Here is a 12,509-nt window from a genome sequence, read left to right on the forward strand (position 1 = left end):
ATGAATAATAATGTCACTTGCTTAACTTCCGTTCCAATTACTGACGGTTATAGCAGACGTCAGACCTGTCGGAAATTTATCCTGGAACGACAATGACACGGGGACGGTCGCATATAAATAGTCACAAATGCCACCAACCTCAGTGAGGACTGAACCCGTTATCTGGAGAACAGAAGGCTAATGAATAACCCACTGCGTTACTGGGGTCGGCTGTAAGTTTCATGTTGTAAATCGACGTGGAATAGCATTAAACATCTCTTGTTAGTCCACAATTACTCATTTGTTCCATACTAAAACCCTTTTGTGGGCCTTCAGTTTCTAAATAGACTATCTTTCTCTTGCATTCAGTCATGATTTCACTGTATACAGTTGTAAAAAATGGGCATAATAGTTTAACAGTAAACTTTTATTAATATCAGTTGACATTTAACGTCGAAATAACTCTTAAGACAGTCGTCTGTGTATTGCCAAAGAAAGAAGGAAGCGGAGAAAGAAAGAAAGAAACAAACAAACAAACAAACAAACAAACAAACAAACAAAGAAACAAGGAGAAGACACTGTTGTGGTCTCGAGAAATCGTTTGCTGGAAGATAATGGACTTGAATTTCCTGTTTCGTCAATGCATATGTTAATTTCCTTGCGTTAAGATATGTTGTGTTATAGTGACTTTTTCTGAGACCCATCACTTTGGACGTTAGTTGAATTAACGGCTCTTTTCATTTGATTTATTCGGGGTATAAAAATACTGACGTATTCGGAACATCCGAGATTTATAGGGGAGCTCGGTGTTGATACAATGAAGATAAGATATTCACCTTTTTTAATAAAGCCTTCGTTAAATTCAAAAGGGCCACTCAATTGATGGTACAAAATTACAATTCCATGTACTTGTATGCCCACTGTTTAATTGGTACATCGGAGTGGCCGCGCGTGTTAACACGCTAAGACTACGGAGCTGAATTCTGCATTCGGAGGACGAGTGGGTTCAATCAGTCAATCAATCAATCAATCACCACTGATCTGCATTTAGGGCAGTCACCCAGGTGGCAGATTCCCTATCTGTTGTTTACCTAGTCTTTTCTTAATTAATTGCAAAGTATTTGGAAATTTATTGAACATCTCCCTTGGCAAATTATTCCAATCCCTAACTTCTCTTTCTATAAATGAATATTTTCCCCAATTTGATCTCTTGAATTCCAACTTTATCTTCATATTGTGATCTTTCCTACTTTTAAAAACACCACTCAAACTTATTCGTTTACTAATTTCATTCCACGCAATCTCTCCACTGACAGCTCAGAGCATAACACATAGTCGAGCAGCTCGTCTCCTTTCTCATCCCAAGTCTTCCCAGCCCAAACTTAGCAACATTTTCGCGACGTTACTCTTTTGTCGGAAATCACCCAGAACAAATCGAGCTGGTTTTCTCTGGACTTTTTCCAGTTCTAGAATCAAGTAATATTGGTGAGGGTCCCATACACTGGAACCATGTTCCAGTTGGGATCTTACCAGAGACTTATATGTCCTCTCCTTTATATTCTTACTACAACCCCTAAATACCCTCATCACCATGTACAGATATCTGTACTCTTTATTTACAATACCGTTTATGTGATTACCCCAATGAAGATCTTCCCTAGATACTTACAGGGTACGAACCCCACCGTCGGCTGGCCTTATTGTGGTTTTCTATGGTTTCCCACTTTTACTTCCAGGGAAATGCAGGGACAGTTCCTATTCATAGGCCACAGCCGATTCCTTTCATCTCCTTACCCATTAATGACTTCACTAATGATGCTCCGATCCTAATGAGCCGGTATTTTAACACCCCGTGTATATATACTAAAAGGTTTCATCGTTTGCATAATTGTAATGAAATAAAACATGTTATCAATGTGCATTTCTTTCATTTTCCACAGGAAAAAATGTGAAATCCGTGGCGATGCGGAAGCCAAGGAGCCAAAGGATTTAACATCAAATAGAACGATGTTCCCTAGCGCTCAGATAAAAATGAGGTAAGAATTTATTCCACAGTTACCATGAATTTATTATCCATTCAGCGAGATCAGCATTTGGATGGGTGATCACAGGCTGTTGGCTGGTGAAATAGCTGGAAGGTATTGGCCATCCCACTTCCTGTAAACTTTGGCTCAGGATGACAATTTTTCCCAGTCTCCGAGAATTAATTTTATTACTAACATCTAGGAAGTAGGTAGGACACTAAATTTTAGCTCTAAATTTAAGTGAACTTTATTATTATTATTATTATTATTATTATTATTATTATTATTATTATTATTATTATTATTATTATTATTATTATTATTATTAGTATTATTATTATTATTATTATTATTATTGTTATTCCTGAATCCTGCCCAATCATTTCAGGTCTACGTTACTGTGGATTCGGCCCATTCATACGGTCAGTTGCCCTTCCTGACGCCAACCCTGTGCGGCGGGCTGTATTCACCGTTGCGTACCTCTGTGGTGTTTGGTAGTGTGATGTGTTGTAGAAACTAATCAGAATGGCTGCCACGGATTTTACCAGGGACCCTCCAAACTGAAGCCGCTACGCTACCCATTCAGGGAAGGCTTCGGATTATTATTATTTTTATTACTAGAAGACGATCCTTTGCTGGCACTACAGTACACTATGTCTTCAGGTATGGGCTAGAGCAATTTGTTACTTTCATTGACCTGTCTCAGTCTCATTTTTGGCTTTGACAATATGAAAGTGACCGAGGTATGAGCGATGCTAGTAATACCATTCCTTATGCACCCAGTTCCTGTTATGAATGGTGTGAAAATATCGCACATAGGGTCGGTTGGTGCATGCATTTCGGTGGGCTTGGCAGACTGATATGTAACACCAACTTCTCGCTCGGTGAGGAAAGCAACGGGAGACTGCCTCACTCCTCATTTCCCTAGTATGCCTCTTCAGTGACGCCTAGGCTGTCTATGATAGCTTTTGGTGGAGCTGTAGAGGATCAAAGGGGCTGCCTGTACGAGGCGGTAAAGGCGTGATCGTTTCACTCGGAAGGACATGGGTTCGATTCCCCGTCAGGAAGTCGTAAACTTGAAGAAACGAGATTTCCACTTCCGGAGGTGCACATGGCCCTGAGGTTCACACAGCCTACACCAAAAGTGAGTACCAGGTTAATTCCTGGGGGCAAAGGCGGCCGGGCGTAGAGCTAACCACTCAGCCCCACCAAGTGCCGAGGTTACGGATAGTGGAAGCCTTTACCTTCCACTCCTCCAGGGGCCTTCATGGACTGTACGGAGATGACTTTGTTTTGCTTTTTGTAGCTTTCGAGCTGAATACCCAGCAAACATACTCGTTATAAATTGGTTAGATAACCAACGTGTCTTGATATGAAGTTACTCCTTGCACTGTGTGGGTACTTTCTGGATATCTACTTTTAAGATTTGTTTTGGCCCTTAATTATGTGTCAAGTAAATTTTTTTAGCTTTCTTTATTGTGATGTTGATTGCTATTTTAAGAACTCTTTTGTAGTTTTAGAGTTATCGTTGTGTGTTCAATTAACAGTTGTCCGACTCGTTTGAATGATCAGCGTACTGGCCTTCGGTTCAGAGGGTCCTGGGTTCGATTCCCGGCTTGGTCGGGGATTTTAACCTTCATTGGTTAAGTCCAATGGCCCGGGGTCTGGGTGTTTGTGCTGTCCCCAACATCCCTGCAACTCACACACCACACATAACACTATCCTCCACCACAATAACACGCCGTTACCTACACGGCAGATGCTGCCCACCCTCATCGGAGGGTCTGCCTTACAAGGGCTGCACTCGGCTAGAAATAGCTACACGAAATTATTAATTAACAGTTGTAATTTTAGATTATTTTGTTTCGAGTGGAGCTGTCGTTGTTGGGAAATAGTTGATCCCTCAATTAAATAATAGAAATAAATTATGTATTTACGCGTCGTGCTTTAGATATGATGTGCATGATTCCAGCTGTCATTGATACTATCACATATCAGCCTTGCGAACCCGAAAACTGTGGATTCAACACTGATCTTGGTGATTTTGGTCATTTTTACACACCTCCCCCCAATGCCGATTGTGACTGTACTTGGAATTAATGTCATCCGGAGTGTCGCTATTCATCTCATTCTTACACGAACCCGAACACTATCAAAGGGTAGGAAGGGTCCACCTATTCAATACTATTACTTTGTATATTGTCTTACAAAACTGGGACTAGTTTCGACCCCTTATATATTGGGTCATCTTCAGTCACGCTCCAATTGGAAGAAATAAGCACACATATAACCAATAATGATATAAACACTGATGTGACACAACTTATAATCTTAATTTAAACCATTGATGAAGCCTGAATAACATACCTACACTTTAAACTAAACAACTAGGGGGCCCATTCCATACCAGGAAAATGCACCTCAGACCATAAGAGACACCAGCGCCCTGGACCACACCTTCGCGGCAGGCGGGATCCATCGCTTCATGTGGTCTGCGCCATACACGGTGCCTCCCATCGGCATGGTGCAGTTGAAATCGTGATTCGTCCGACCATATCACGTTACGCCATTGTTCCAGTGTCCATCCCTGGTGACTGGTGACAAATGCGCGTCGTTGTGCCCGATGACGTTGGGTTAACAGTGGCACCCGTGTGCGGCGCCGGCTCCCATACCCCCATACAACCCATGATCCTACGGATTGTCTAGCACGGCCTGTGTTGAATTGAGCCGTGACTTGTTGCACGGTTGCCCGTCTGTCACTACTGACAATCCGTCTCAGATGTCGCCGATCACGGTCATCGAGGGTGGCTGGACGGCCGGTCGTTCGTCTGTTGGTCTGTTGTGAACGGTGACACCCGCATTCAACCATTCACGATCCACCTTGGACACGGTTGATCGTGTGAAGCCGAATTCCAGCACCACTTCCGAAATCGCACTTCCCATCCGTCGGGCACCGACTACCATACCTCGTTCGAACGGTGTCAGCTCACGACGACATTCCATGTTACACCTGTCACATGCACAGCCACTGCTCACAAGGTCTCCTATACAACTGCCGCTGGCACAGGGAGCGTGTGGTGCGCAGACAACATCCCTGCGCATCTGTGCTCCGCTATTCCATGACATTTGCTCAGTCAGTGCACTTCCCTTAAGACTCGATTTCCTAATCTAATATTACATGCATCACCTGCCTTCGTTCGACTGCATTCCATTACTTTTGTTTTGAACTTATTTATTTTCATCTTGTACTCCGAACACAAGCCTCCGTCCATATCATTCAGCAACTTCTCTATAACTTATGCAGTCTCAGACAAAATAACAGTATCATCGGCAAAATTCAGGGTTTTGATTTCCTCTCCGATTGGATTGTGATCCCCTTTGCAAATTCCTCTTTGATTTCTTTTGCTGCCTGTTCTATGTAAGCATTGATAAGGAAGGGGGACAAACTGCAGCCTTGCTTCACTCCTTTCCGAATTCCTGCTTCTTTTTCAAAACCCTCCATTTTTATCACTGCAGACTGATTTTTATACAGATTGTAGATAGTTCTTCGTTCTCGGTATCTGATCCCAATCACCTTCAGAATCTCAAATAGCTTGGTCCAATCAATGTTATCGAACGCCATGTGCGTGGGCTTGTCTTTCTTAATTCGATCCTCTAAGATCAGACGTAAAGTCAGTAATGCTTCACGTGTTCCTACATTTCTTTTGAAGCCAAACTGATCTTGTCCCAACTCAGCTTCAACTTGTCTTTCCATTCTTCTCTAAATAATAAGTGTTAAAATTTTGCAGGCATGAAATGAAATGAAATGGCGTATGGCTTTTAGTGCTGGGAGTGTCCGAGGACAAGTTCGGCTCGCCAGGTGCAGGTCTTTTGGTTGGACTCCCGTAGGCGACCTGCGCGTCATGATGAGGATGAAATGATGATGAAGACGACACACACACCCAGCCCCTGTGCCAGCGAAATTAACCAGTGATGGTTAAAATTCCCGACCCTGCCGGGAATCGAACCCGGGACCCCTGTGATCAAAGGCCAGCACGCTAACCATTTAGCAATGGAGCCGGACTTTGCAGGCATGAGATACTAAACTAATGGTGCGGCAGTTTTCACACTTGTCCGCACTGGCTTTCTTGTGAATAGGTAAAATAAAGTTCTGCCGAAAATCCGATGGCCCTTCTCCTGTGTCATACATCTTACACGCTAGAAGGAATAACATTTCCATTCTAGTTTCACCAAAGCCATATTAAAATCAATCCAACCCATCCTAGAACATCTCATCGCAGTCGCTGAAAACACCCACAGTAACCTACTCCTAATCACACCCATCAAAAACAAATTCACCTCTACCATCATGGAAACTATTCAGAATGCAAGACTCCCGCAACCCATTATGATCAACCCCCTCCGCTGTACATCCAACCTAAATTTCACCTCCGCATCTTATCCAGAAACACAGGACGCCAACACCCCAACCGACGACAAACCACCAAACCGCTCTAGAACCATCCAAACAGTAAAACAGAAACCGATTCCGAAAACCAAGACCAAAATGATCCAAACTAAACAACTAGAAACCCCTCCCCCACCCACTCCCACTCTTCCGCCACCTACGCCAGTCAAGTCTGCAACAGTCCAAACCGACCCAGAACCATCACCACCCACTTCACCACCGCCATCACCCACCCAATCCGCAGAAGCTCAAACCAACCCACAGCCATCCATCACAGACACCCACACACAAAGAGCAGACGTAAAAAAACCTGCTCACACAGCACCTCCTCACTACCGAACTCAGACTCCTTCACACTCATCCCTCATCAGTATCACACAGTGCTTTAATTGCCTGGAATTGAACCACGTAGCAAGTTCCTGCTCTAAATCCACCCGATGCAATAGGTGTGGTAGTCCTCACCGCCACACAGGTTGTAAGGTGCCACGGGACCAGACGAGGTGTGCCAACTGCCAAGGCAGTCATGCCGCCTCGTTTCCTGGCTGCCCATTCATTAAGAGCGCAATAAAAGCACACTATAGACAATCCAGACACTTACATCCAACCACACAACCACCCTCGCTACTCAGCCTACCGATCCCACCACCCACGCAACCGAACCCGGGACCTATCACTTCTCCCCCACCCCACTCACCCCAAACGCAACCACCCTGCTCCAGCTATTACTACTAAACCTAATCTCAACCCAAACCAGGCCACTCTCAACGCCCACCCCGCAACACCATGACACCCCTAAGTAACCGCCCCCACCAAGCAACCAACCCCACCAAGTCCAGCGTAAAAACCACGAAAACTCCTCACTTCTTCCTACAACAGCCAACGCACCTCCTATTACAGACAAACCCTCAATTAATCAAATAGATCCTCACAAAACAGAAATCACCTCCACCTTAAAAGAAGCACTGGAAACAGACAGGACGCCTAGGCGGGATGCACTCAAAACTGCTGCAAATCCACATGCTGTCTTTCTAAATTAAAAATAGTGTCACCAATAACGACACACCCGAATGTGTGATTTAAATGCATACATTCCGATGAACAATCCAGCGACAGGGCCCGATACAGTTAAGCAACATCGGGCGTGGTCAGGGTTTGGATGGGTCACCATCCAGGCTCGGCCCTTGCCGCTGGTCCATAAAAATTTAGAAATTTAGAAATGTAACATTCTTCAGCCTTTTCGCACTCAACCGCAAATCACGAAACAGAAAATTAAATTCAGTATTTTATTTTTATTATTATTATTATTATTATTATTATCAGCATCTATAAACTTATTATTCTTATACCTATTTTCACAAACAGGCCAGCAGAGGAGCACAATTAAGCGACACCGGTACTGGCACCGTAAAAGCCCCCTCGGGGTTTCAAACTGGACATATGGGTTTTCCCCTAAGACAATCAGTAATTCAGAGGGGATGTCATCAATTCCAGATACCTTGTTCCTATTTAGGTCTCTCACAGTTCTATCGAACTGTGACCTCAAAACTGGGTCTCCCATTTCATCAACATCAACAGCCTATTCTTGTTCCAGAATCAGATCATCTACGTCCTTACCTTGATACAACTGTTGGATATGTTCCTGCTATCTTTCCACTTCGTCTTCTTTCCCTAGAAGTGGTTCTCCATCTGAGCTCTTAATATTCATACACCCACATTTCCTTTCTCCAAAGGTTTCCTTGATTTTCCTGTATACAGCATCTACCTTTCCTACAACCATACAACCTTCAACAACCTTACACTTCTCCTTCAACCATTCTTTCTTAGCTACCTTGCATTTTATATCCACTTCATTCTTTAATCTCCTGTATTCTTTCCTGTCCTCTTCATTTTTTGCACTGTTGTATTTTCGTCGTTCATCTATCAGGTCTATTATCTCCTGAGTTACCCATTGATCCTTAGTTGATCTCTCCTTCCTTCCTAATATTTCTTCAGCAGCCCTACTGACCTCATTTTTCACGACTGTCCATCCTTCCTCTGTTGTCTTTCCTTCAGTCTTTTCTTTTATTCCTTATTCCTTGAAATGGTCTCTAACGCTCTATCCTTTCATTCAATTTCTTCAACTTCAGATGGCATTTCGTGACCAACAAGTTGTGGTCAGAGTCCACGTCTGCTCCTGGGAATGTCTTGCAATCCAGCACCTGGTTTCTGAATCTCTGCCTATCAATCAATCAATTAATCAATCAATCAATACTGATCTGCATTTAGGCTAGTCGCCCAGGTGGCAGATTTCCTATCAGTTGCTTTCCTAGCCTTTACCTAAATGATTTCAAAGAAATTGGAAATTTATTGAACGTCTCCCTTGGTAAGTTATTCCAATCCCTAACTCCCCTTCCTATAAATGAATATTTGCCCCAGTTTGTCCTCTTGAATTCCAACTTTATCTTCATATCGTGATCTTTCCTACTTTTATAAACGCCACTCAAACTTCTTCGTCTACTAATGTCATTCCACTCCATCTCTCCGCTGACAGCTCGGAACATACCACTTAGTCGAGCAGCTCTTCTTCTTTCTCTCAATTCTTCCCAATCCAAACTTTGCAACATTTTTGTAACGCTACTCTTTTGTCGGAAATCACCCAGAACAAATCGAGCTGCTTTTCTTTGGATTTTTTCCAGTTCTTGAATCAGGTAATCCTGGTGAGGGTCCCATACACTGGAACCATACTCTAGTTGGGGTCTTACCAGAGACTTATATGCCCTCTCCTTTACATCCTTACTACAACCCCTAAACACCCTCATGACCATGTGCAGAGATCTGTACCCTTTATTTACAATCCCATTTATGTGATTACCCCAATGAAGATCTTTCCTTATATTAACACCTAGATACTTACAGTGATCCCCATAATCATAATCATAATCTTAATCATAATCATAATGAAGTCTATTTGATACCATCCACTGTATCCAGGTCTCATCCACATATACAGCCGACGTTTGTGGTGTTTAAACCAAATATTTGCAAGGACTAAATTATTAAAAATGCAGAATTTAACCAGCCGACTTACTCTTTCATTCCTTTGCCCCAATCGGAATTCGCCTACTGTTTTACCTTCTCTTCCTTGGCCTACCACTGCTATTGCATTTCAGTCTCCCATCACAATTAGATTCTCGTCACCATTGACATATTGCAATAAATCTTTTATCTCTTCATATATTCTTTCGATTTCCTCATCATCCGCTGAACTAGTAGGCATACAGACGTGCACTCTTGTGGTGGGCATTGGTTTGGTGTCTATCTGGACAACAGTAATCCTAGAGATGAGTTATTTATAAGGTTCTACCTGTTCGATAAATAATGAATAAATGTTGTGAATAACATCTATACAACACGTAATTAGTATTGAATAGGTTGAACCTTATAAATAACCCATCTCTGTGATCTCAGTTCAATACGGAAACAAGAATGAAACTCATATCTTTGAACAATAATCCTAACAATATGCTGGTCATAGTAGCTTACCCGCTGCCCTATTTTCTTATTCATTACTAAACCACCTCCTGCATTTCCCCTATTTGATTTTGTGTTGATAATTCTGTAGTCTCCTGACCAAAAATCCTGTTCTTCCTGCCAACGTACCTCACTTATACCAACTACATCTAATTTTAGTCTGTCCATCTCCCTTTTCAGATTATCTAAACCACTACAACAATTCAAAATTCCAATATTCCATGCTCTGACTCGCAGAATGTCGGTATCTATCTTCCTGGTGATCGCCCCCTCTCGTGTAGTCCCAACCCGGAGGACCGGATGGGGGACTTTTTTACCTCCGGAATATTTTATTCGGGAGGAAGCCATCATCAGTACATCTTATAAATAAAGTTGTAGGGGGGTCCGCTGTCTGTAATTCCTTTCGTTTTGACAAATTTTCAAATATCTATCCGTTTTAGGTCAACTCAAGACCGAATCGGTGGTTTTTACTTTTCGTGTTTGTTTGTTTGTTTGTTTGTTTGTTTGTTTGTTTGTTTGTTTGTTTGTTTGTTTGTTTATTTGTCTGTTCCACCATCACGTCGAAACGGCTGGATAGATCTCAACCAAACTTCATATTTAGAGTATACTCATCCCGGGGAAGGTTTCGATATGCATATCATTTTAAAATCTTTGAAAAGACGGGGGTTTTATAGGAAAACCACAACGGTTTTCCTCCATTTTCTCTTATACTATTGATTTTCCGTAAACTCTGTGGACCGTATGTGAAAGGTCTCTTCATTATAAACACCTTTTGTTATGTTCATAATTTACCTTACTCTTTAAATGACGGAGTAATTTACTATTTTCTGCCGATACCATGCTCTGCATTGAGTGACCGACAGACTGACAACGAATATATGGGTTACCATGGCAACGTCTCTGACTGCTTGCCAGCAGGGAAGTAACATATTGCCATTTTCCTCATCATTTTTTAAATTCGTGGTTGTTCCTTGGGTAGAAAGCAAGAGAGTCGTCAATTGGCCATTCTGCGGGATATTGGCATAATATCATTGGAGGTTATAACCGTCCTCGAATAGCTTAAGTAATAACACAAATATTCATCTTCTTTTCTGATTACCTAAGAATCCCTGCGCCTAAATTTCTCTCCGATTACCGCTTTCTTATATCCATAACTCACACTGGCATAATTTATTGAGGAGCATTTGATTTTCCAATACATTCACTTGGTATTTACATATTTGTCGTCATCCGAATGCCCTCAGTTATAATCCATTTTCTATTAATTTCAACTTACTAAACTGTATTATTTTCTTCCTTAATTACCACATATGTATGCGAGTGCCAATCCCGAATGCTGGACACTCTTTTCTTTGAGGAAATATTCTAAGCTATGCAAATGTATAACTTTTGGCCCAGGAAAATTCCGAAATATGGATTCAATTTTAACGACGGTGCAGACCTTCGTTTCGGGGTAATTGGTGGCTAATCAGTAAGTCGTATCACAAGTCAGAAAGCAAATGGCGTTTCATTTTGGAGAGATCTACAACTTTTGTCCTATGACTTTTCGTTGTATTTCTATCCCTAATACGTTAAATACAGCTGTATTTCTCGATTTCAAGTTGATTTTGTACTTTTACACGTATATATTATCATTTGGCACACTTATAGGAAAGGTAGAATCATGTCATTCGGCACGAACATTGACATGATCATTGGCCATATTATAGCCAAATTTTATGATTCTAGCTGTCACATGAGTATCGAAAATATAAAGTAGTATGTGAAAACTGTACAAAATTTCACCCCATTCAATGACTCTAACTCAATCTAACCCATAAATATAGGAGATACGAGAAGATGTCATAGGACCAACCATGTAGAGCCCTGAAAGGGGCGTCTGATGGTGAAGTCCGTTTGTAGATACGTCGTACGGTTTCAAAGCAGTAACTATCCAAATAAAGGTCTGCACTTCTAGAGTGTATCTGTACATTGACAATTTTGGCGAAATTTCCGTACAGTTATCCGTTTCAGGTGTAATAATGACCATTTGCATATATTCAGTTTAGGTGTCTGTCTGTTTGTTTGTCTGTTTGTCTATAACTTGGAAACTACTGGATATATTTCCACCAAACTTGATATTTAGAATCCACCTGTCCTTTTGTAGGTTTTAGGGCAAATATTGTTTCTAAATCCATGAAATGACTGGGGGATTATACGAAACCGAAACAGTGATTTTGCATTCCCACAAAATATACACAACCAAACTTAATGTATATTTACCTGCCTTAATGGAAATTAATTTGTAAGCCTTTTTCCTCATGTGCATCATTTCAATACGAGGATTAATAAGGGAGATATTAACGGACCGTTTTCCGCTACAAGTCCCACCGGACTTAACTCAAGAGTGGGTGCGTGTAAAGCGTATTTTTTACAACTTGAAAACTACTGAAGATATTTGAGTCAAACTTTACATTACCATCCACCTGTCCAACGGTAGGTGTTAATCGTTAATAACATTTAATGTTCCCGGAATGGGCTGGCGGTTTATAGGGAACCGAAATTGTGAT

General features: G+C 41.8%; 1 protein-coding gene across 1 annotated transcript in view; it reads left to right on the top strand.

The window, feature by feature from the left end:
* Positions 1-1,924: 1,924 nt before the first annotated feature.
* twz (BTB/POZ domain-containing protein twz) overlaps positions 1,925-12,509 on the top strand; it is a 210,955-nt gene continuing 200,370 nt past the window's right edge. Inside the window, exon 1 of the mRNA XM_067138967.2 lies at positions 1,925-2,015. Coding sequence (XP_066995068.1) covers positions 1,987-2,015 — 29 coding nt within the window. The 5' untranslated portion in view covers positions 1,925-1,986. The remainder of the gene's footprint in view (positions 2,016-12,509) is intronic.

Source organism: Anabrus simplex, chromosome 2 (genome assembly GCF_040414725.1).
Source record: "Anabrus simplex isolate iqAnaSimp1 chromosome 2, ASM4041472v1, whole genome shotgun sequence".
Lineage (NCBI taxonomy): Eukaryota > Metazoa > Arthropoda > Insecta > Orthoptera > Tettigoniidae > Anabrus > Anabrus simplex.